General features: G+C 40.4%; 1 protein-coding gene across 4 annotated transcripts in view; it reads left to right on the plus strand.

The window, feature by feature from the left end:
- Window positions 1-27,007, plus strand: part of LOC115375530 (epidermal retinol dehydrogenase 2) — a 46,967-nt gene that overhangs the window by 4,156 nt on the left and 15,804 nt on the right. For all 4 annotated transcript variants that reach the window (XM_030074965.1, XM_030074963.1, XM_030074966.1 and 1 more), the window contains exons 3-6: window positions 7,352-7,483; window positions 9,523-9,622; window positions 14,698-14,842; window positions 24,244-24,369. In XM_030074965.1, the coding sequence (XP_029930825.1) occupies window positions 7,352-7,483; window positions 9,523-9,622; window positions 14,698-14,842; window positions 24,244-24,369 (503 nt within the window). The remainder of the gene's footprint in view (window positions 1-7,351; window positions 7,484-9,522; window positions 9,623-14,697; window positions 14,843-24,243; window positions 24,370-27,007) is intronic.

Consider the following 27,007-nt stretch of genomic DNA (forward strand, 5'->3'; position numbering starts at 1 on the left):
AAGCAGTCAGCTTGTGGTAGTGAAGTTAGATGTTTTGACTCCACAGAGCAACCAACTCACCCAATAACCAGCTCCACTAAGCTTCCCTAGCAAAACTTGTTATTGCAGTTAGTACTCTTCTGGGTATTTGCAGAACAAAATAACTGAAGTGAAGGTTCTGTCACAAAACTATATGGTCATGTATTCTTGCACATCTTTAACTGTGTCAAGGTGTGGTGACTGTGGAGGCAGAACCATGGAAGTCAGCACTCATGGACCCCTGATTGTCTGATAGAAATCCTGGAGCTTTCTAAGTGGGCATACAGTATATACTTGCTTGTCACGTAGACTACATTACTGGCCACAGGCATATGCAGTCATTCAAGTGAATACATTGAATCCAGCAGTGTGTGTGAGTACATGTGTATGCTTGCATTCCCTAGAGCAGGGGTGTGGAACCGTGTGCCACAAAGTGTCAAGATGCTGCAAGTTTTCGTTCCAACCAAAATCTCCACCACGTGATTTCACTGATTAGCTCACCTTCAGGCAGAGAGGAGGGATGAATCAGTGAAATCACCTGGTGGAGTTTTTGGTTGGAATGAAAATCTGTAGCCTCCTTTGCACATGGTTTGACAGCCCTGCCCTAGAGGCATGGAGGGAGGTGACTATTGTGTTGTTGTTGAATCCAGCAGTGTGTGAGCATGTGTGTATGCTTATGTGCCCTCGAGGCATGGAGTGAGGTGACTGTTGTTTTAAAGTGATACTTGGGCTGCTTTGTTTACTATATATGGGCAGGTACAATATATTGGCCTTTGTCATACAGAAACCTTATATCTCCCATTTGTTTTTGTAGTAATTACAAGGGATTGAATGAGTTCTTTATGACTCCAGAAGGGTATGCGTTGAAGTTAGATTAGAGTTAGCAGGGGAACTTCAGGTTTAACCTTAAGTGCCAGACTAGATGTGTCTGCAGACAACTTTAAGCATGAGAGTGTAGTATGTTTTGTCAACAAGCGTTTTTTACCAAGAAAATATACTATAGACATGAAATATGTGTCACATGCTCAGACAGAGACAGAGACAAAGGCACGTCTGGGTCTCCGACAATGTAGAGCAGAGGTTTCCATCGAGTAGGTCTGTTTCTGACTAGCTCATCGAAAGTTTTGAAAATTCTGTGCAAAAAAAGGAAAAAAAAATCAGCAAGTCTATATGAACACACTTTTGAACCTTCTTCCCATTTCAATCCAGTCAAATACACAAGATATCCAGCTACAAAACTATTAGACTATCCACCAAGCAGCCCTGAAAGTATCTGCCTTGTTTAACTCCACATACCTTTGTGTCATACTTTTGATAAGTAGGTTAATTCTTCTTTTTTGTGACTTTAAGGTTTTTTGATATGTCATGCAAATCTGAAACATTGAAATTTAAACTTGGGTTCAGAAAATACATATTCCTTTTTGATGCAGAATGTGGCTTGAGATAACATTTGATCCATTCCAAAAATGCTGCATTTAGTTCATATGGCTTTAAAATTCATTTATCAGTGGGTTGATAAGATATGTGAATAAATTTAAGTCATAAGACTAGCTCTTAGCCACTTTAATTTTTCAAAGTATCTCTGGGATGGAGAAAAGGTTGGAGACTCCTGGACCCAGTACAATAGATAAAAAAAAATAGTTAATGAATATATTACAGGATTTTGAAAATATGCATTTTTTTTAGATAACAGAAAGATTTCAAACATGAAATAGAACTAGGCCTATACGAGAAGAACCAGTTGAAAAGAAAAACCTGAATCACTGACTTGCTGAAATGTTGTGTTGACAGTGTTCAAATAAATCTGCTCAGGAGGCAGTAGCTAATTGCAGCGTTTTTCCCTTTTTCTTATTTGTAAAGTTAGATTTTTCAAATGGTCTGTGATTGTTCGTTGATTGCATGATAGCTTTGGTTTTCTGTTGCAGTGTTCTAACTAATATTTTGTTGTTGAGTGAAGGGTATGAGGATGAATGAGATTAACTGAAGAAACGTACATGAGGATTATTTTTATTTATCAGGTTTGAAAAGCTGGAAGTTTCTAAGTGTTCTTTATAAATGGCAAGGTGTTGATTAAATTTCCTCCATCTATCCTTTGCTTTCCTGCAATTACTTTTTAGGTCAGTTAGGTCTGCTGCTCTGCACAGATTCACAGTGTCTGTTTAAGTGACACCTGAAGGTGCGCTCACACTGACAGCGACAAAATCGCCTGTGGTCGCTCGGTTCGCTCCCTTCGCGTCGCCTGCAGTTTTCTTTGCAGTTTTCTTTGCAGTTTTCTGCAGGCGCGATGGAAGCGATAGAAGCGACGGAGGGGGCGGGGCAGATGTGTCAGCGGGAGTTAGTTAGTTAGTTACCAGATATCCCCACAATCTCGGAAACCTTCCTCCAGGCGTCATTTTTTTTGTTTTTGTCCCTGTTGTCCCTGCTCTACGATTCAAGCAAACTTGAATCGTAGAGCTCTGGAAAACCGGAGACCACGGTTATCAGCTTCTCCTCCATGATCGGTCCTCCTCCTCTCTCATACTCCGGTCAACTTTTGCCGCCATGGGAATCCAGATCGGCTCGCTATTGGCCGTCGCCTCGGTCGCGTCGCTCCTCATTTGCATAAAGTTGAGATTTTCTCAACTTTTTTCGCTGGCATCGCGTCGCTCAATTCGCTCGTCGCTCAATTCGCTCTTCGCTCAATTCGTTCGTCACTCAATTCGTTCGTCGCTCACGTCGCTCGTCGCCCAATTCACTCGTCGCCCGTCGCCCGTCGCCCGTCGCCGCTGTCGCCCGAATCGCCCCTCGTCGCCAGCGTACATTGAAAATGAATGGCAGCTGTCGCTTTCAGTGTGAGCACCCCTTTAGGTTTGACAGATCCTATAGAATTAGGTTGTTTTTAAATCATCACATATCCATACAGTGTCTTTAATAAAAAGGTAGTGATAATCCTGTTTATTCATGCGTAACTGTCAGCAGTTTTCCCACAGACATACTCTTTAACACTGGCAAGTGGTGCTTTTCACGCTTTTTTTTCCATTTACTTATACCATTTATTTTTAGCGTGTTTTCTGTTTGCCTACCGAATCATTGCTTTTGCTGCTGGAACAGTAATATTACCCCTTTACCTAATTAGCTGTCCCTGCTGCATGAAATTGGCTATTTGTTACTGTGTTGAGTTTTCTTTGTATGAGAAACACTGAAACTACCTGAGAACTTCTCTTGTTATTGACAATAGAGCAGGGTATCCGCGGGGTTGTAAAAGGTAGTAAAAGGTAGTAAATAAAAGGAGCCCAAATTAAGGCCCTTAAAAGGTAGTAAAAGGTAACTAACACAATTTTAATTGGTAGTAATTTTTTTCCATCATCCCATCAGTATATTATGACTTTTCCATTGATGCTGATTTTTTTCTTTACAGTTCATTTAATTAAAGAAATATTAAAACGAAAAATATGTGTGAGCAGGACACCAGGACCTGTGTCGGCGTTGATAGCCAATCAGTGATCCTGACTGCATTTGTACCCTGTAGCGTGTACGCGATTGGTTCACCTGCCGCATGTTGCGCTCATGCGGGTCTCAAAACGTCAGTGTGAGCAAGCCACTTGCCGAGATGGCAAAATGTAAGTTTTCGCAGCTCTGAGCAGTGCTGTAAAATAGCGGTCGCCACTCGCCAAATGCGTCTAAAATATTCCCTTGGCGAGTTAATTTTGGAGGTCTACCTGCCACGAGGCGGGTAAATATTTGCACCAAGTCATGCAATAAATTATGCAAGAGGTGGCTTTAAATTCATACGGTAGCAAACGTTAGCGCTTGGCCGGTGATGTTTGTGTGTCGCACTTCAGTAGCTCCCCGTAGCCCGTCGGCTAGCGCAGTGATCTGTTTGTTGTATGTCACACTTAAATAGCTCCCCCGACGTCGTGTGACATGTTGTGAGGTTAGCTCAGGGTTAGCCTAGCCAGCTCAGAAGGACGACACGCAGCGCCCTGGGCAGACTGTCATATCTCCTGATGGTCCAGCTCTGCTCCACAGACATCAATGAGTTTGATCCGAGCAAAGCTGTGATACTGTGGCACATAGGCGGAAATCCCGGGGGGGTCAGGGGGGACAAGACCCCTCCATCCATAAAGTTGTCCCCCCCAAAAAAACATTGTTAACACTAATACATAATTTTCAATAATATAATAATATTCAATGAAAGCACAATGCAAGCGGTGCTAATTATAAATGTAAAACAGTGTGTTTTTAAGTGTTAAAATGTTATGACCCCCCCCCCCCCCCCCCCCCCCCCCCCCCCCCGCCTCAAAGTGGGTTGGTCCGCATCCTGCTCTGTAACTTTCAGTCTGTCAGCCTGAGAGGCAGCAGCCTGATGAGAACTAGCAAGAAAACCTCCTCAAGTGAAAGCCAGTGAGTCATTTATTATACCACTTGTTCACCAAGCACAAGGCTGTAATATGAAAAGCGATATTTTTCCTGCTTGGTCCAAAACCTGCCTCTTTCAGCTCTCTGTTTAAGCTAACAGCTAATGATTGTTTACAGGCTGAAGCGAGTGCAGGGCAGTGAGGGAGAGAGAGGACAGACCACAGGAGGAGCAAATACTGAGCTTTTTATTCTTTCAAAAAGTGTGTCAGGATATTAATGTCAGAAATAGTTCATATTTTACTGATATTTTGAATTTGTCTCTAGATATATCTATTTTTTTGCATTTTAAATTGCATTATTTTGTGGCATCGTTTCATTTCATTTTCTTATTTAATCTAAAAGGGACTGTACAGCTCAAACATATACTGTATGTCACTATTTGATGCCATATCTTGCTTTGTTTTTTGTTGACACTACAAAAAATATGTTTTTTGAAGAATAGTTTGATGTAGTTGGATTATTCAAGGTATTTCCTCTAGTTTTAGAGCTTATTTTGAGTTTCTAGTTCTTGTAAAGCTACTTTGACAGACTGTAGTGGAAACAGAACAGTGAGCAACATGCTGAACGCTCAACGCTGTACAGCAAGTTTCAAAGGAGCGTAACAGAGGAAGACGTGGTACAGTTGTGCCAGACAGCAATTTTTTCATGTCCCCCCCAACAATTACTCTCAGAAATTTTGCTGTTTGTTGTCCCCCCCCAATAACAAAAATGCCAATAACAAAAGATGAGATGACTTGGTTGTAGGTATCTATGAGAAAGGAAGAATGGAGGAAAATGCCTAGTTTTTATCTTAGTAACTAGTTAATCCTTATAGTTTAGCAGGTAAAATACAACACACAATGGTTAGATCTCCACAAATGTGCTAATATTTGCTTGCATTTGGTATTATCATATGATGATAAAATGAATATTTCTGACCTTTGCTTACCAATTGTGTGACATTGTTTGGGGGTCTGGTAACTTAAGATGGGCATTTGTCATTATTTTTTAACATTTTATAGACTAAGGCATGATTTGCAACCAATCAGTAATGCAAATAATCTTTATTGTTGCAACCCTGAGGCTCATCCACACTTATTGAGAGACTTAATATTGTGCATTTAGTCTTTCCCTGGTTTCATATTTACAAATCTCTCAGCTTCTGCTACTAGGTTTGTTTTCATGTGAGAACACACAATAGACATGGGTTATGTACATGCCACTGACAAATACAAAGCCATGCCAGCTTTATTTGAAGTTTGAGGAAGAGCAAGGATCACCAGACCTTGGCCACATTTAACATCTTTGGGAATGCAAAAGGAAAAAGGAGGGACATAACTGTAACATCAACAGACACTCTGAGATACTTCAAAAAAGTGCTTGGATAATGTGGATTCTCATGTAATACAAAAACATTTAGAATCATTGCCAATAGTACAAGCTCTGGTTAAACTGAGCTGCAGACATACAAACTTTTTGAAAACTTTTGACTTTAATTTTGACTTTAATTTTTTTTTTGACTCACTTCTGTTTCCTTTATCTGGTAATTATTGACATATTGAAATCTCTCTGGTCATAATGTCCGCTGAAATCCCTCTAAGTGCAATTTGAGTTTTATTAAAATAATTTAAAATGATATCTCTATATATTCTCTTTTAAAAAAAACTTAATGTTTTTACGAATACAGGCTATATAGCCTGTGAATGAAAGAACCATTACCTTTGTTTGCTGCCTAACCAGTGTGCCAGCAGAGAGTGGGTGCTCTCTGCAGAACTGAATCAAAACAGCACAGCGAAGTTGGCTTGGGGAGGACAAGGTCACAAGGCTTATGTGCATTGCATGTTGTGGAGAGATGCTTGGCGCCTTTAAGAGCGAGGAGAGAGGGCCTATAGCGAACATCAGTTATTTGATTTCAACTCAGCAGCAGCATGCTGTTGATAAACACAGATAATATTTTACCTTTTGTCTTTGTGTAGAGGGTATTACATGACCTTTGCTCCTAGCCTGTCATCATATCAAATGTAAACATGTAAACCACTGATAACAGCTATGAATCCCTTTGAGGGTGTCCAGGAGATTGTCTTATTTAAGGCCTGCGTGTAGATCATTTCAGATTTTAATCAGACTTTTTACAGTTGCAATTACAAGTTTCATGTCACCTCTGAGATAAACACAAAAGGCCGTCGGAAACTTGTAGATATCCTAGGTGCACTAGGAGCACTAGCTACTGTACCTCATTTGGTCTGGACATTTTGGCTTTTAAGATTCATCTGAACCAAAATTACAGGCATGATCAGGTCATGGCCCGGATCAAACTGAACCATGGTTCGGTTTGTTTCTAATGTGAAAACATTTTTTGATGGGTCAGACTTTCGGACCACCAGACCAGTTACAAGAAGTTCTGGCAGGCTGTCATCAGAACTGAAAAGAGGAAAAATGAGCCACGGAAGCACATCAGGAGAGGAGAGGAGGAGAGACCAAGTTTTTAATTGAAATATGGTCTGATGACATAATAAAAAGTCAACTTGGATAAACCCATAAAAATCCTGACAGTTTCCAAGTATATTCAGAGAGGATGAAAGAGAAGATGTGAGGGCAGGAAAGCAGTGGCACCTGAGCATAAAGAAACTGCGGCAGCAGTATACGAAGGTGTGCACTGCCATTAGGAAAAAGTGCTGCATCAACCAAGGACAGACAAGAAGGACAAATTTCCTTTTTTTCTTTATCAATTCATTTATTTTTCTATTAATTCAAATGATGATAAAAGGATAGTTCAACAACTGTGGTTAGGTTTTCTTTCTCTATTGGTTTTAATAAGTCTATCACTTTTTTTTTCCCACAACAAACTGGACAGCTGCTGTTCCTAAGCATTACAATGGCTGTTCTTGTTACACACTGTATTTTTATTGTTATGTTTTGTTTGTTTTTAATGGTGTGTGTCCTTCGTCCCACGCAGGTGAAGCGGGAGGTTGGAGATGTCAGCATCCTGATTAACAACGCTGGCATCGTGACAGGAAAGAAGTTTATGGATGCTCCTGATTCTCTGGTTGAGAAGACCATGGAGGTCAACACCATGGCTCACTTCTGGGTCAGTCAGCCACACTAGACAAGCGACAGTGATAAACTCAAATCAGAACACACCTTTTTTCCTACTAAACCAAATTTCTTGTTTTATAGATTAGTTCTACACTCATCCGTGTTCAGCTCTTATTCATGGTTGTAATGTGTTTTTGACAAATTTCTCCTTGGAGACCATCAAAATAAATACTAATTTGAAGTATATACTTTAATGTATACTTTGGTATAAAGGCAAAATGGGCTAAATTGCACTGATATTAGACATTTTCTGGAGGAGAGGCTGCAGCTTTCTTGACAGGATGGATGGATAAGGTGGAAACACTGCATCCATAGTTCATACAACACAGCCAACAACAGCTTGAAATCAATCCAAAGCTTGATACAAATGCTTTTACAAAAAAGGCCCAGATTCCTTTCAGATTAAAGATTTGCTCAGGGAAGAGTGTGTTCTCTGTTACCATAATGAAGCTGTCAGAATGCCATGCTGTTCACTAACTGTGCACTGACTAGAAACCTGCCCAGTGACACTGGTCAGAGGTTGCACCTGAAATGGTAATGCACATGTACATTGGGCCTTATTTATCAATATGTATGTTAGTTTGTGCATGAACTAAACATCCGCTGCATTTATGAAACATTGTTATTGGAATATACAAACTATCAACTGTGCTGGCACACTGAGGAAACCCTTGCTCCTTAAATTCCCTCACTATCTCACGGAGCTGTGCTCCTTTTGGGAAGCGAATACATCATTTACCTCTCAAAAGTTTGCTTACACATTCAAAAATTCTTAAGACAGTGTGTATCGGAGTGGCTGCATCTTCCCATCACTCATCTCTGCTGCTCTCTCTTCAATAAAGTGCATCTTGTATGAGCCCTGCCACCATTACAAAACAAACAAAATATAGAAAGAAAAGGAGAAGGATCCCTCTTGCACCAAGTGCCACTTTGGCTGGATGTGTTTATATGAAACTGGTACTGGAATGTCAGCATGCCTTGATATGACTTAAGTCTAAAGCTCATTAGATTAAAAATACCGATATATCAATACAACCAAATTGTCTGCTCTTTTCACCTTTTACTTTGAGAATTGGGGCCCTATCTTGCGCCAGACTCCCTAAACCCGCTATTTGCGGATTTAGGATTTAGGAAGAGGCGTTCCCCCGTAAAAGTTGCTATCTTGTGCACCTCCCGTTATCCGTAAAACACCTGCGCTACCCGCTATATTATGAATAGGCGTGTTTTGGGCGTTACGCCAGTTAAACCAATCAGTGTGCCAGGTGCCATTGCCTTTAAGGGCAGGCTGCGCTATCCTAAATCCTAAATCCTAAACCCGCGATGAAGAGAGGGAGGTAGATTTTCTCAGGGCTTCTACTGAGGCTAAAGAAAGGTGGCTTTATATACATATTATATATTTTAGTTAATTCGGGAGGTGGAGCCACATGTGTCCAAGTGGACGTGTCACAAGGTTGTACTGATTGAGTAAAATCCCCGGGTCACACCACACACACACAAGAGGCAGAGGTGGAACTATGTGTAAACTAATTTATTGACAAGGTAGATTGGGCAAATAAAATATTAAAAATAAAAATATAGCACAGCTGCTGGCTTATGATAAAACAATAAAACGTGCTGGCGTAAGTGTCCAATTAAAACAGTCTTTCCTCTAAACAGTCTATATGAGTAATATACTCAGTCCATTCCGGCGGCGTCCCGGTATCAGTCCGACCCTGTGTGTGGCGAGGCTCCGTCGGGGTGCGCATTGAAGCCGCCTGGGCGCGCTCTCATAACAGCCCAAACTTTAGGGATAGTGGATAGCGGGTGGTCCTGACCACCCGCTATCCACTATCTGAAGTGTGTGCGCAAGATAGCAACTTTAGGGATAGCGCATGAAACACGCCCACGGACACACCTCCAGGCGCAAATGACGGAGTCGGCATAACGGATAGCGGGTAGCGGGTGGCGCAAGATAGGGCCCCTAGTATTCCTTTATCCTGTTGATTGTGGTTTTTTTTTGTTTGTTTGTTTGTTTGTTTTTCCTCTTCTTAGACCTACAAGGCGTTCCTGCCAGCCATGTTAGCCAACAACCATGGCCATCTGGTCAGCATTGCCAGTACTGCTGGTCTCGTAGGAGTCAATGGATTGGCAGGTGAGTGTCTGTCAGTGAGTGATGTGAAATATTTTTTCCACAGGTGCCAAGTGCAGCAAATGCTGTTTTTTCTGCTTTATTTAGCATCTAGATACATTTCCATTGGATGAAAATGTTCCCTCCAGATTTATATTTTTAAATTTGCATATTAGGGTATTATATTATGCGCACACCAAGTGAAACGGTTTACCGCTAAACTTTAGTGTTAGATTCCCAGTATAAAGTGTAATGCAACCCTAAAAAAGACAGGAGGAAATCCAATGTGAAGAATTTTCAGAAATGTTAAGAATCCATCATAGAGCAAATAGTTAGACACTGAATGGCTCTTTTCAGAATGGACTGCGTAGAATTTTCAGTTTTTTGGAGAAGTGAAGTGAACATGCATGGCAGCGGTACACGAGCGCGTGCACAAGATGCGATTGGACTGAGGTAGCAGCTATGGCTGCAGTATTCTGCTGATTACTTGATTAATAGACGGGATATTCGAATAAGAAATACTTAGTAATAGTAAATATACAAAAAAAAGTAAGACTGTTTTCTTAAATGAAGTAATTACCTCTATTTCAAAAAAATCGAAATTGTTTTATGGCATATTTTAACAATACAAAAACATCTTTACAAACAAAACCCATTTAATACATAAAATGCCGTATTACATTCATAAGCTGGTTAGAGGTAGTGTTAGGGAGGTTAAACAGATCATAAGTCTCACTCTAATATCTATTTTTTGTATTGCTGTGAAAAAACAATTCTCCCGCAATTCAAGTTTCTCGCCAAAAACTTAATTTTGCAAGATAGCATTTGAACACATCATGATAACAATAATATACCTTTGCTCAGTACTCATTTTTGCTAAATAGAGCTCAAGCACATCATAATGTAACTCGCTACAACCTTAAATGATGAGGGGCCGACAGCAGCTCAGTGAGAAGAGGATCTTGGGAAATTGTGAACTTGTTGCAACTTGGAGCCAGTTAAAATTCTCATCCATGCTCTGTCCTGACTTGTGCACTGACTCAGGTAACATGTAGTTCTCTAGTGGTGGTCGGTGTGTGTGTCATCTGCGACAGTGCCTCTGTTTACTGTCGTTGAATGGCACAACAGGTTTAGCTCACTTGACCAGGGAAGTGATCGGTACTGCAGGAACATGTCCCAATCATTTTTCATGGGTCTTGTTCCTCAGTCAACTGAGGGGACAGCCAGTGACCACTAACAAAAAGAGAAGAGATGCTCAGTTGTAGTCAGGGCCCGTTAGTGGGAAAGGTAGTGGGTAGCTGCTATAGGTCCCAAAGAATACACACTTTCTGATGTGTTTTAGATGAGCCTGCCTCTTCTCGCTCCTCGCTTGCATTTTCTATCCCTTTCTTCATCTTGCTAACATAGTTTGTGACACATTCAAATCACGTGTTTGTGTCACAGTATTGACGGTGCAATCCACAGCCCACTGTATGGAGTTCTTTGTATCAAACATAGCTTCATACATAGCAAACAAGGCAGAGAATTTGAGTTTCTATTTTTTTCAGTAATCAAATTATTGGTGTTCCTGTAGGAATCATTTCTGCCCTAGTAGCAATGCTTCCTTGAGATGATCTATTGTTTTATTTGTCCAAATCAAAATTTAAGTGAGAAAACAGCCCAAGAGCAGCCCAAAATACTTTTTTTTTTTTTTTTTCTGCGTTTAGTTTGGATTGGACCCTCTGTGTATAATGGTGGGTTGTCAACATTATGAAGAAAAAAGTTACCTACACAAGGATTAACTGAATTACTTAAGTTTCAGGGTTCTAAATATGGATTTTCATACCATACTGCAAGTAGAAAAAGCACATTCAAACATCTGAAACAGTATACTTAATTAAATTATTATTATTGATTGTATTGGACTTTGTATTGGAAGCTTTCCATTGACTGTCTGATGTTGCGATTTCTGAGCTCCATGCTGAAATGCATCCAGTATGGACGCCCACAAGAACATAGTAAAACTTTGATCAGTCACAGACACTCAACGAGAGATGACATTGGGGATAGCTACTGTTAGCTGCTAACATTAAAAGAATTAGTCTAGATGGAAAGGGGGGTCCACGCGCATAGGGTGGGTTTTTTATCGGAATCTGTTTTTTCTAAATCCTTGAAGGGTGTATTTTAAGATTCTGCCAGGTACCAGGCTGAAATAATGTCCCATGGGGTTCATTTTTAACCCTTTCTTACAAAACCCTGGTACAAAACCCGAAAATGGAAAAATAGCATAACTTTTGAACTATGCATGCTGCAGGGACAAATGCACACATTTTTCCATACAATTTGAACCCAGGGAATCCATTAAAATGGTTATTATTAAGATTTAGGCACATTTTGACTCCATTTCAGGACAAAAACTACAAAAAACTAGGTGAAAATTATTGGATCACATCTATATTTCTTTGTTTACTAATTATTTTGGGTGGATTTTTCTTGCCAATAATTTTTTCTCAATCCTTGAAGGGTGCACTTTAAGATTCTGCCAGGGACCAGGCTGAAGAAATATTCCATAGGGTTAATTTTGAACCCTTTCTTACACATACCCTAACCAAACCAGAAATAGAAAAAAAAGAGAATAGCATAACTTTTGAAGTTATGAACTTTTTATTTTTATTTCTTTCATGCTTTGCATAAAATTCACTAATGGTTCTGAATAAATAATTTACACACAGCACATACCACAGCAAAAAGTTCAAAAAGTCAAGGGGGGTAAATACTTGTGCAAGGTACTGTATAAGGTGTCCTGACCAAAGGAGATTAATATTTAATCAATCCTAACTACCTTTGACCCATGTTTGGACAACCTATATAGTGCCCTGAGGATACCCTTTAACCCAGATCAGGCTGGTTTGTTGAAAAGGTGTGTCTAGGCCACAAAATAAAGTTCATCCACCTAACAGCCTTACTGAAAAGAGGAAATTATATTATTAAGTATTTCAACAGAATGGACTGTATTTTGTAAATCTGAAACAGAGTAGTCAAAACCAAATGCTGCTACTCTAAACTGAGTTATGGCCCTATTAGATAATGCTGAAGGTTTTTGTCTTTATTTTGACTGAGACAGAAGCACAGGCTTGGTGGGGCAAAGTGGTGGTTAAATGTCTATGTTCACTGTGTTCAGTTCAATTCAAGTTTGATTCTCATGATTTTGAAGAATTTTTATCAAAATGTCTTGGATTAGTTGTAGTTTAATATCTCTGTACCTTCCTTTGGACATCCAAAGTATAGGGTGGTTGGCTCAAGTAACACTGGCACTTGATAATTAAAGCAAGTCTAGTAACAAAACATTTCATGGGGGATGCTCTTTTGGGTGGTTGTTCTAACTTCTGGCTGTGACAGAACATTGAAGATTTAATGTTTAACATTATAAGTCTGTGTGTCAAGCCACAATGCTGTATCTGTGTGTGCTTTATCCAAATATCTTGAACTGAATTTCAGATTTTTGCAGCAGTGTGTACAAAATACACTCCTGGATTCCGGATTTTTTTGTCCTTTTGAAATTTAATTGAATCTTGGCATACCATGTGTTCTGGAATGTGCTCTTTCCTCTCTCTCCCTCCCCCTCTCTGTCTCACTCCCTCTCTTAACCCTTCAGTCGAGGCAGATGGCTGCCCACCCAGAGCCAGATTCTGCTTGAGGTTTCTGGTCCTGTTAAAAGGGGTTTTCCTCCCCACTGTTGACCTGTGCTTGCTCTAGAGGGATTTTGGTTCACAGGATTGGCCAGTGTCTGTTGGGTTTCTGTAAAGCGCCATGGGATAACCTCTGTTATAGTGCTGGGCGATATGACCAAAAATTCATATCACGGTATAAATTGCATCCCTCACGGTAATGGTATATGTCGCGGTATAAATGTTGCAGTGTAAAACTTATCATGGAAGTGTTTCTAAATGGGTTTTTAGACCCTTTGCAAGGCTAAATTGTTTTAAAAACAATAACAACAAAAAAAGCAAAGATATAATATAATTTTTTGAGCATTTATTGTGCAAAAGAACAAGAGAGGTACGGATTTAGACGTACAAAAATTCTCACAAAAATAAAGTGAATATTGTAAACAGTTCTCTTGTGCAAAAAGTGTCACAGAACATTTGGTTTAATATTTACTGCAGCTGCAAACATAAACACTGAACTTTGGTTCCTAGAGGACTTTGGGGGGTTACGACGGATCTTTTGTAGCACAGAGGAGATATGTTGCTCAAACACTTGTAGTATTATGAGTTGTAGAACATAATTTATTATCTTGAAGGAGTAGATGTTTACCAGTAAGCGTGACTCCAATAATTTAACAATATGTTAAATTATTTTTTTTTTAAAAAATGTAAATTACTTATCAAACAGACCTAACAATTCAACTACCAATGAATGAGCAGTAGTATGCATGTGATAACACAGATTGAATATGAAAAATAAGCCGAAGTGATACCGCTTCTCTGAATAGACAAGCTAAGCCAGTGTGCTGCTGTTATCAAGTGAAACTAGAGCGGAGTGGCACCTCTTCACTTTGTTACACAATCTATGTCAGTGCACTGCTGTAGCCTGGAAAATTTCTCTGCCTTTTGGACTCGTACGGTGCCGGTGCAGTTGTTATTATGTCAAATTCCGAGTTAAAAATAGATTCCGTTTTATTTGGTTAATTCCGCGATTCCGTCCGCAATTCCGTGATCGATAAGTGATGATAAATGATTTGACGCTATATAAATAAAATCAAATAGGATTACCCTGGTAAAATATAGCTAGTGAGAGCCAATGACTTTATATTTTTTTGTGTCTCAAGCCTTGGGTTAGGAATTTGAAGCTATCAAATTCAACATAGCCACATGGTATGCTTATTTCATAATTCAGTGTTTATTTTACATCTAACTGTTCTTTTGGAATAGCAGTTTAATCTCACTGTAATGCTTGTAGCATCTTGCAAGATCTGTCGTCAGGCATGGCAACTTTTATACTTTTTCGTGGCGATTCATGAGGGCTGAATCCAAGCAAGGCATGAACATCTGTCGGTCTTCTTTCCCTCTAACTTAATATCCTATTGACTTGCTTTTTCTCATGGGTTTAACCTGCAGATTACTGTGCCAGCAAATTTGGGGCAGTAGGTTTTGCTGAGTCCGTGGGTCTGGAGCTGCTGGCGACTGGAAAAGATGGAGTCAAGACCACTATCGTCTGCCCGTACTTCATCAATACCGGCATGTTTGATGGATGTCAAACTAAGTAGGTCCCTGAGCAACATTTTACTCCTCATCTTCATCTTTTTTCAGGCTTGTAGGTAACACTATATGGAGGATTATGTCATTACAGGACACCAAAGTAATAGTAGAGCCAGTGATTAAAAAAGTGCCATTTACTGTAGTAAGATTTAAAGAAATGTTTTATTTACAAGAAGAAAAAAAAACAAAACAATATAAACCCTGTAAACCAAGCAATTGAATTACCCCCTCCCATACCTTCACATTTGATCTACCTCTTTTTTCCTACTAAGATTGTAGGTTGAAGATTTAAAACACTCAGATAGTGCATTTTGGGGTGTGCTATTTTGCAGGGCCTTATATTAACATTCCTGGCATAACTTCCTTATAGGAACCCATAATCATTAAAATAAAGTTGACAGAAGAATCCAGCATGTACAAGTAGGGATTCAAAATAAGCCTAGGGGAGTCCTTGTTCTCTTCATTGTTCTCATTTCAGGAGTCTACCACATTGTCAGAGTACATCTGAAATTGTACCAACATGTATTGTGATTGATCTTACATTGTCCTCATTCTGGTTTTAATGGAAGTACCTTTTTAATCATGTAAGAAGACATATAGTGTTTGTTTACTTGCTGTCTTTGCTACTTCTAAGCCAGATGGCCAAGCAGCTAATTGGATCAACCACTGTGTTGCTCCAGCTCTTAATTGTTTGGAAGTACTTGATAAATTACAAATCTGGTGAAGCAAAAACACAGGTGGTTATTAAAAGAGGCACAGTCAGTTTCTTTTGCTTTTTTCATTGCAAATTGCAGCATTTTCTATTGCAAATTGCAGCATTTTCTATTAAGTGTTATATACTAACATTTCAGCATGGTCGGTGGAAAGTCTTATAGCAACTACATTTAGCAATACATGTTGCCTCAGATTTTGCTCACTGATATTCTCAAAACAGCACTACCTTATAAAGGGATATTTTAGCTCTCAGAATTTTTATTCAGTTGTTTTTAAGACACTTTGTTTAGCTAAAATAGCTTGTTAGCATTCCTCAAAGGGTTCCTTAGAGGGAAAGTTATCACCCCTATCACAGGTTTAAGTTCACAAAGGTAAGTTATCCATTGGTGCTATTGATGAATTTGAATTTTTTTTTTTCAATATTTTCATAAAACACTTTTTAAAGCAACAAAACAAGTTTTAAACTGGTTATGAAACAGTCTCAATTTAATACTGATGCCTCTATAGGACCAACAGAAACAAACAAGACTATCAGCAAGACGATGTGTATTTATTCTGAACGCCTACTGCAGACCATAAAGTGTCTATGAACCCATTTATACTGTCCTGGCATTAAAATGTGATTTGTGTCCAGACACATTTTCTGGATAAGGAAAAACGCATGTTAATGCAAGGTTTAAATGTGTCCTTTTCGGAATGGGACCAGGGGCCCTATCTTGCGCCAGACTCCCTAAACCCGCTATTTGCGGATTTAGGATTTAGGAAGAGGCGTTCCCCCATAAAAGTTGCTATCTTGTGCACCTCCCGCTATCCGCAAAACACCTCCGCTACCCGCTATATTATGAATAGGCGTGTTTTGGGCGTTACACCAGTTAAACCAATCAGTGTGCCAGGTGCCATTGCCTTTAAGGGCAGGATGCGCTATCCTAAATCCTAAATCCTAAACCCGCGATGGAGAGAGGGAGGTAGATTTCTCAGGGCTTCTACTGAGGCTAAAGCAAGTTGGCTTTATATATATATATACATATGATATATTATATTATAGGCAAGTTAATTCGGGAGGTGGAGCCACATGTGTCCAAGTGGACGTGTCACAAGGTTGTACTGATTGAGTAAAATCCCCGGGCCACACCACAGACACACAAGAGGCAGAGGTGGAACTATGTGTAAACTAATTTATTGACAAGGTAGATTGGGCAAATAAAATATTAAAAATAAAAATATAGCACAGCTGCTGGCTTATGATAAAACAATAAAACGTGCTGGCGTAAGTGTCCAATTAAAATAGTCTTTCCTCTAAACAGTCTATATGAGTAATATACTCAGTCCATTCCGGCGGCGTCCCGGTATCAGTCCGACCGTGTGCGTGGTGAGGCTCCGTCGGGGCGCGCATTGAAGCCGCCTGGGCGCGCTCTCCTAACAGCCCAAACTTTAGGGATAGCGGATAGCGGGTGGTCCTGACCACCCGCTATCCGCTATCCCTTAAGTGTGTGCGCAAGATAGCAACCTTAGGGATAGCGCATGAAACACGCCCACGAACACACCTCCAGGCGCAAATGACGGAGTCGGCATAAGGATAGCGGGTAGCGGGTGGCGCAAGATACCGTTTAGGGATAGCGGAAGCTCCTAAATCCGCAATTTGCGGGTAGCGGGTAGTGGCAGCGGATAGCGGGTGGCACAAGATAGGACCCCAGATCTCCCTGACCACATCTGGAGGCCTGGCTGTGCTATTGTTCGAATCTTAGGGAGGTATAAATGCAATCCATACAGCTGGAACACATTCAGGGGATAAAATCCACTCACAAGTTGAAAATGTCACTGCGCCTCATCTTCCTGCAGGCGTAGCAGACACAGGAGATGAGGGGGAAATGTCCCCCTCACTGCTGATAGCTGTCCCCTCTGTCCCCTGCACTTTATTCCACCCGCAAATTGTTACGGTTGGTCCACTCACTGAATAGTAAACCCGCTGTCAGAAGTCAGCGGTCCCGCCTCATTAGTGCATCTTATCATTTTTGTCATAGCTCTTTGTAGCGAGATGCAGAGAGATCCAGCCCTGCTTCTTTACTCAGTATTTCCTGCTCTAGATGTAACTCCCCATGTAACTCTCACAGACAGCTGTAGCCTAATGAAATGTTTGCATAGTGGTTTCCTGGTAACCATAGCAATTGCCCTTGCGTTTGTCAAGTTGTATAAATTCCAGGTTTGATCTGGTGATTTCAGTTGTGCTGGAAGTTATGTGAAACTCATTTACCATCCATATAAATAACTGATTAATGTTTATGTTAGCTAGCTTACCTAATGTTACATAGTCCTAGGTAGTTATAGCGTCATGTTAATGATGTCAGTTACAATATGGCTATATTTTTATACTTAGTCTTTACTGCTAAACAAGGAAATTTCTAGTTAGTTACTACATTTTAGTAGTTACTTTAGTTGCATTGATGTTGTCAAGTCAAGTATAATTTATTTGTCCCAACTTGGGCAATTTGGTTGCAGACAGGTATAAAAAAGACATAAAGGACAACACGTTTCACACACATACATTCAACAGATCACAGTCTCACTGAATATATGAAAAAAAAAAAAAAAAGTGGTGCAACAAGAGGCCATCTCGGGTAAAAGTGTCAACCACATAAATCTCCGACAACAACAAAACAACATCTTCATCATCGTCATTATCAAACTCATTGTTATCGTCAACAACGTCATCAAAATCATAATCATCATCATTACAATCACCACTAGCATCATCGTTCCACCAGGTTCCGTTCCCTGATGGAGGTGGGGATGAACGAATGTCTGTACCTGTTCTTTTTCACCTGAGGGGCACATAAACGCACACCGGATGGGAGCCAGACACACTCAGAGCTAAGAGGATGACTGTCGTCTGCACAGATACTCCTAGCTTTCCTTATTACTTGCCTTTTAAATAAACAGTTCAAGTCAACAAACTTAGTCCCCACAATCTTGCTAGCAACCTTCACAATTCCCTGTAGGGCATTTTTGTGTTTAACTCCAAGGTTGCCATACCAACAAACAATGGAGAAGGAAATAATGGATTCTATGAATGATCTATAGAACAAAGTCATCAAGGTCTTGTCAACTTGAAATGCGGCAAGTTTTCTTAAACAAAAGAGACGCTGCTGGCCTTTCTTGCATAGGGCTTCTGTGTTTAAATCAAATTTCAATTTGCTATCAAACATAGTGCCCAGATACTTGTAACTGCTCACCACATCCACCACTTGACCATTTATAACACTGTTCAAGGGGGCTTCTGGGGCATTATGTCTAAAATCAATACACATGTCTTTCGTTTTGCCAACATTAAGCTGAAGGAAACCATCTTTACACCAACAAATAAAATCATTTAAAATAGGGCCGTGGCTATCCTCTGCATCTTCAAGAAGGCTGATAATTACAGAATTGTCCGCAAATTTAATAATGTGTCTGTTTGTGTAGTGGCTGCGGCAGTCATCTGTATACAAAATGTACAATAGAGGGGAGAGGACGCAGCCCTGGGGCGAGCCGGTGGATGTGGTCAGCTCTTCTGACAGAGTTGAATTTACCCCCTGGGTTCTATTAATGAGAAAATCAAACACCCATCCTACAAGGCCTAGATCTAGATTAAAATTGTCAATTAATTTCTCCACCAACAAGTGTGGCTGGATGGTGTTAAAGGCCGAGGAGAAATCAACGAAAAGCAGCCTGGCATGAGTCTTATTGTTTTCCAGATGTTTCAATACATAATTTAGTAAAGTAAGTGAGGCATCTTGAACACCCCTCTTGGTCCTATAAGCGAACTGCAAAGGATCTAAAAGATGCTCTGTCCTGTTTAGGAGCTCTCCTTTAATCAGTGTCTCAAAAGATTTCATAACTAAGGAAGTTAAGGCCACAGGCCTGAAGTCATTTAAAACCTTGGGATGAGGACCTTTGGCCACAGGCACAACAGTTGACTGTTTCCATAATGATGGAACCTTCTGCTGCATAAGAGACAACTGAAAAATATGATAAAAAATAGGGCCTAATTGTTCTGCACAGCCAGTAAGCAGATGGCTACAGATTTTATCTGGGTCTGGACTCTTTCTTGGCTTACAGGCTTTAAAACATTTCACCACACTCCTCTCGTCGAAAGAGGGGATAAGGGGGGTGCGGACATGAGTCAATGAGTACGTTTACATGCACACCATATTCCGGTTCGGCTCAATATTCCGGCTAAGGTAACTGCGCCGCGGCAACTGGAATATTCCGTTTACATGTCACTTGGCATGCCCCCGTGTTTCGGCGTATTCCACTCTCTGACGTAATGCGACACTCAGCCGCGGGGAGCAGCAGCACGCGTATAGGCGTCTGGTCTGCCGGAAAAACAGACGAAGAAGTCTTCTACCTCGTCGTCTTCTACTTTTTCTTCTTCTTCTGTCGCTATTTCTATGTTTTCTCCCATCGATATCCTCCATGATATTTAAGTCTTTCATTAGCTGAAGGCAGACTGCAGTCTCCTGGCTCTTGCTGCTGTTCGCCCTGCCGTTTTCCCCGCTTGCAGGTAACCATAGCAACAAAGACGCCACAGACGCCTTGTGAGTCGAGCATGCGCAGTCATGACTGAATATTCCGGTTCGGGGAGTTTTCCGACTAAGGTGTTTACAAGCCCCAATATTCCGGTTGGAACAGGAATATTCCAGGGGGCTTATTCGGAATTCTCTCCAACCGGAATATGACCTTAATCGGGTTCGGTGCGTGTTTACATGACATGTGCGCAACCGGAATATTGCGAATATTCCGGTTAATACAGGAATAAGGTCTGCATGTAAACGTGCTCTATTTCTGAGCTCTACATGTGTATCATGAAATGCTTGTGTGTCAAACCGCACATAAAATTTATTTAGTTCCTGAGCCAACTGTAGGTCTGAAAGGTAGCCATTTAACTCTATGTGCTTCAGTTTTTCATCTTTGAGACCTACAATGGTCTTCATGCTATCCCAGGCAGAGCCCAGGTTGTTCATCTTAAGCTGAGCCTCCATCTTAGCCTTATACCTCATTTTACCAACCCTAACTTCCCGTTTAATATTGTTTTTCAAGCTGCAAAGTACCTCTGTATTCCCTTCTCTAAATGCCCTATTCTTTTGTTGTAGAAGCATTTTAAGGGACCTGGACACCCAAAGCTTGTTATTAGGATATATTTTCACAGTCTTGTCAGGAATAACATGATCTTTACAGTAAACAACCCAGCTGCTAATCACATCAGTCAGTTCATTAATATCAGAGCAAGCCTCTGTGAACATGTCCCAGTCAGTGCTTTCAATACATCCCTGGAGAGTTAAGCAGGCCTCCTCTGACCAGTCTTTAACTTGGATGTGCTGTACCTTGCCCCTCCTCAAGGCAGAGCGGTATGCAGGAATTAGGTGCACACAGTTATGGTCCGACAGACCAAGGGGCGGGAGGGGAAAAGATTTGTATGCCCCTTTAATATTACCATAACATAGATCTATTATTTTATCCTGTCTGGTGGGGCATGTAACATACTGATGGAAGTCTCTCAGTGTTTTGGACAAAGTATAGTGGTTCATATCACCCAGAATCAAGTTAGGAGCTTCCGGAGAAATCATCTGAAGCCTCTGTATTACTTGATGAACAAGTTCACATGCGTTTCCTTCATATGCCTTCGGATGAATGTAAACCAGCGTGACGAATACTTGAGGAAATTCCCTGGGCAGGTAACGAGGGCGCAGCAAGATCAAGAGCAGTTCCAGGTCAGCTGTACAGAGCTGCTCCCTGATTATGACAGATTTTGCATCACAGTAGCGCTCATTAAGAAAAAGGCATAATCCCCCCCCCCGGTGGATTTGCCCGTGGCCACAGCGTCCCTATCCAATCGGATCGGTTTCCCAAATCCATCAATTGTCACATGTTTGTTTAAATCTCTGTGTGACAGCCATGTCTCAGTCAGTGCCAGAATACAGGCGTCTCTGAATTCGTGCCTGTTACGAGCCTGCGCCTGCAATTCCTCAGTTTTATTTTGTAAGGACTGGACATTTGAGAGAACGATGGAGGGTAAAGGTGTACGAGACAGAGACATACCCCTCATTTTCAGACGTATCCCACCTCTTCTCCCTCACTTCCTTGTCCTTAATCCCCGGTGTCTTCTGCCGGTGGATAAAAAAGCCGGTCCTCGTGATCCATATGCACGGATCCCATCAAAAGTGGGAGAATTAAAGTCCGCCGGAGGAGCGCCAACTTTGCTCCACCTGAGTAGAACCTCCCTGGTGTACTGGATCCGAGCAGGGGGACTGGGAGTAGTCAGAGAGCAGCCAGGCTTCCAGGCCAGGTAAAACGCCAGCCAAACAATTTGTAGCGAGAAGAAGTCCATGGTGAGAACGGCGCTATTGCATTCTTTAACAGCTAAACTGTGGGACACTCTTTGAAGCGGCCAATGTTGATTTATATAAAACAGTAAAACAATAAAACAGTCTAAAATACACAGCGTAGTAAAACAAACAGACACGCAGAGCCTGCACCTGCTGCCGGTCGCTGCATGAGCATGCGCCCCGACTCCCTGGTGATTGGTGATTTAATTGCTGCTGTTGGTGACTCTGCCTACTATGAAGTATAAAAATGTGCAAACAAAACATACAAGGAATATGTTTAAAAAAAAAAAAAAAAAAAAAAAGTAAATCAAACAATTTAACCTCTGAGCATTAGCACATGAAGACTATACCCACTGCATGAAGTGTGGCCAATTCTGACAGATTCAGACAGTTCTGACATACTCTGGCACTAGGTAGTTCTGACTTAATTTGGTTGGTGCTACTTAAATACAGTGTCCGTATCAACCCTAGAAGGCCCCTGTATTCAGCTTCGTTGTTGTTTTGGCCAATAAACGCTGCTAGAATTAGTTTGCATTTTAGTCCAGTAGTGATCTTTACAACTGATTTTCACTGATTTTTGTGAAGAGATTTGGATGAGCAAAACTCTTTTGCTGTGTTAGTTTTGTCGTTTCTGTTTGAAAATACACCAGTAACCAGATCACTGGAGGTGACCGTCTCTCATTGAGCCATGATTCCCTAAAGTGTTTTTGGTAACCTCTTGATCAGTCTTAAGCTTTGTTAGTAGATTATTATATCTCATGACCTCTGTTAATAGATTTCTATATTTTCTTGTCATAGATTTATGGGATGTATTTCTCTCTGTGTAACAGTCCATACAGAAAAGCCATTACACAGTGCTAGCTGATTGGTTTTATAGCCTCTCTATGGTGGCCAGTTCACTAAAGATTATTAAGACTGACTGACTTGTCATACCAGAGTAACGATGGAGGTGAATGAGGGGGAAAGAGAGTTTAGTGGAGGGCAGAGGAGTTTCTTTAACTTGGTGAGTCAATTAAGAACAAATTCTTATTTATACTGAAAGTCTAGTCTTCCCGCAAGGGGAAGAGGGTGGGAAGAAAATGAATCAAAGTTTGAGTAACAGATGAAAAAGGAGAGGGATAGAGAGAAAGATTGGAGTAATTGAGCTTATATGGAGCGTGAAATGGAGCAGTTGGATTAATACAGATAGAAAGATAGAAAGCCTGACTCATGGGCTGACAGGTAGAGAGAGAAGCCACTAACCATATTCAACAAAAACATAGAACAGGGCCTGAGGCCTCTGGGTGTTGATGCTCAGGTCAGCAGACAACAGAGTGACAGGCTCTCTGTTTCTTTCACTCAGAAACACACACACACACACACATACAGGTGCACTGTCATATGTTTCTTTATATCCTGGGGTCAGTTTGTAAAGGTGTGAGGAGACTTTTGTCCATCCGTTCATCTGTCCTGCCCTTTGATCTATTCAATTGTACCCTCAAGCCACCCTGCAACATCTTTCAGGCTAGCATCCAAGCACATGACCTGTCACCTCTATTGATCACACCACCACACCAAGGTATTTCCATGTCCAAGTCTGCAAATCCTTAAAATAGTCCAAATATAAGGGTTAAAAAAATATTAAAATATATTGAAACCAGTTATTTAGTGGCTTCATTTTTCACCATTTTTCACCATGCACACACACACACACACAGAGGACACAGCTAGACTAGAGGTTCCTTGTCCTGTTTCTTTCTGTGCCCACTGAGCTTCAGGATTTTCATTAGCTGTGATTATGAGTAGGCTTTTGCCAGTTATGTTTTGTTTTTTTTGTTTGTTTTTTTTGTTTTTTTGTCGGCCCTAACATTCATTTCCATGTGGGAATGAAAAGGTCTTAAATTTGGCTTTCTGAAACCTTCAGACATGCTCAGAAGTTAGAAAAGTAATATAGTTGCCTATGTTCTTTTCATTTCTTGTGCCTAAATACAGTCTTACAGTCTCCTGTCATCTCAAACTAAAAATCTTTTTAATGTTACTTTCCCTTTAGCTGTAGAACTGCTCAAGTTATCATTTTATTTTTGAGATGATGCAAATTATAATGGCTTGCTATCACTCAACATAATGTATACTGGCATGGAGCACTGGGCTAACGATCAACAGGGAACACTTGACTGATTTTTGTGTTTTCATGTGTCATCCTATTTGATGTGCTCATCACAGAACTGGTAGGTTGATTAACAGATCAGTGTACAAAAAAACAACAACTTTGTCCTCCGTTTGAATGCCTTTTCATATCTGCTATAGCATTGACGGAAAGAATGTAATCTGTTCTTTCTCTTTCTATCAGGTGGCCAACACTGCTGCCCATCCTGGAACCAGACTACGTGGTGAGGAAGATCATCCAGGCCATTCTTACAGACCAGGTCTTCCTACTGATGCCCAGGAGCATGTATTTAATCACTGCACTCAGGACGTGAGTACCAATCTTTCTTTCACTCTCCCATAATTTAACAATCATTACACTGCACTAAAATTCACCTCCCCATCCACTAGCTGAAATATTGACCGGTGAGTGATCTAAGCATCCTAATGTCGCAACAGCACAGACATGGCTTGTAAAGTGTTCTTGGTTGGTTACAAATATGTGATGATTTACAAATAAATCAGTTCTAGGTAAAGAGTTACAGATTGTTTCTTACATGTAACTAACATATGCACAAATACTTCAGTAATTTTTAAATTTTTTACAAGCACTTAACATTTATAAGTAAAGCAAAATCATTTGTATATGTGAACTTATTTTTAACTAAACATAAATTTCTTAATATATTTGTAACTACCTTATAAACACTTACAAGTGTAGGATTTATCATTTAGATATGTCTTAATGCCTTTAGCTAATTTGTTATTGGACATTATTATCAAGTGTTAACAAGGTCTGTGTCAGCCCTCCGACCCCCATGTCAGTTCTTTTAAGTGTCCCCCTTCAGGCATGCAAACATGTTACTGCTTTCACTTTTGCTTTTCACCATTTGTCTAAGCCATATAGCATTATTGGTACATTCTGACGTCAATACAAAATATCTCAGCCAGTAGTATTTAACATGACCAGTGTTTTTCAGCACTTGTCCACAGGACTCAAGAGACCTGCTGGTTTTCTTTGTAGACATCTGATCAGGGATGTTTTTACACTTCAGTTGCAACATTAATCCATACATAAAATATGATGTTACTACCTCAGCGCCACAGTTGAAGGTGTGACTCTATATAAAGGCCAAGTTCAGAGTTTGTTAGAGTGATACATTTCCATGCAAATGAGTATCATAGAAAACATCAGGCTCTGCCATTATAAATATACATGACCATAAGACTGATAGCAACACCAGCTACCTCTTGGAACCTTGAACTATCGTCATTATCCACCAAGATTTGAGAGCTCCTAAAGCTAAACAAGTAATAAAATCGAGTTTTAGAGGCTGCGGGGAGTGCTAGGTCAATTCATCAAATTAAAAGAATACACAGCTATAAATCTACACCATTGTAAAATAAAGACAAAGCTAGTTTGAAGTCAGAAGTGTTTTCTACTGGAAATCCAGTCAGAGAAAAGGTTTGTTTATCACTGATTATATAGAACACTAAGTTCCCAGTGGTGCAGCCTCATTGGACAGGAGGCATTCCATCAGTACTGATACATAGTATAACAGCACTTCGGTGTTTTACTGTTAAGTATCACTCTGCCTTACTAGTGTTCAGTAATAACTGTTATTCCCATTACAACCTGGGATCTATGTTGTAACGTTAACATGCTTTGCACCATGTCGACGCAAAGATGGACACATTTCTAAAAATAAATGGAATTAAATGGTGAATAGTGATCAGAGGGTGATGTGTGGGAGAAGAGAAGTGTGGAAACCACACTGAAATCATCCTCCCAGGCTGTGGTTTTGGCTTTTGTTGTGGCTATGGTTAAGATGAGGGTCAGGAAGTTGCTTCACAAGCAGTTTTCAGGGCAACAAAATAGCATGAGCGCAGAGGTGGGTAGAGTAGCCAAAAATTGTACTCAAGTAAAAGTATTGTTAATTCAGAATAATATAACTCAAGTAGAAATAAAAAGTAGTCATTCAAATAATTACTTAAGTAAGAGTAAAAAAGTACTTGGTGAAAAAACTTCTCAAGTACTGAGTATCTGTTGAGTACCGTCTGATTTATTTCAAGTCCTTAAATTCAAGTAGTTCAAAATAAATAAAATCTTTACAAAATAACTTAAATTAAGGCACAAGAAAAACAAATTTCCAAACCTCTAATTTTTCCTCTTCTTTTTCTCAACAAAGCTGAAACTAAAACCTAAGTAACATGAATGTGTGAACAACAGGCTCAGCAGGCAGAAATAACAATTAGGATTAGACAGCCCTTAAACTGTGTGTGTGTGTGTGTGTGTGTGTGTGTGTGTGCGCGCGCCTGTTTGAGTCTGTGTGTGTGTGTGTGTGTGTGTGCGCGCCTGTTTGAGTCTGTGTGTGTTTGTGACAGAACATGCAGAAACAAACATTTTCACCAAAGAATCACTCAGTGAAGTGACTGTTAAGCTTCAACAGTAGTTGGCTCTCAAGGTTCTTGCAGTGAAGCTGTGATTGTTGAGCAGTGAACAGGAGCCCTGCATGAACATAAACATACTTTGGATATGAGGCCAGGAGTGTTCCTGCTCTTCTGTCGGCATTGCTGACTGTTGCCACTTCCATTTTTATTGTCTACTACCGTGTAAAATTATCCATGAACGTTACCCATGCCCTGCTAACTGGTTGCTAAGGTGCCACTGAAATTGTGTTTGGTCATGTGACTCACTGCATAGCTACAGCAACGTTTGATTGGTGAAACAGTCATGTGGTAGAGCCTTTGGCAGAAGCCTCTCTCTGACAAGATAGAACAAAATTGATGCGTAGGAAAAAAAGTAGCGTTTCTTCTTCACAAATCTACTCAAGTAAAATTGAAAAGTATGGTGATTTGAAACTACTCTTAGAAGTACAATTTATCTAAAAAGTTACTCAAATAAAGGTAACGGAGTAAATGTAACATTACGGTGACATTACTGTGACTGTGCACCCTATTTAGTCACA

This window comes from Myripristis murdjan, chromosome 17, assembly GCF_902150065.1.
Source record: "Myripristis murdjan chromosome 17, fMyrMur1.1, whole genome shotgun sequence".
NCBI lineage: Eukaryota > Metazoa > Chordata > Actinopteri > Holocentriformes > Holocentridae > Myripristis > Myripristis murdjan.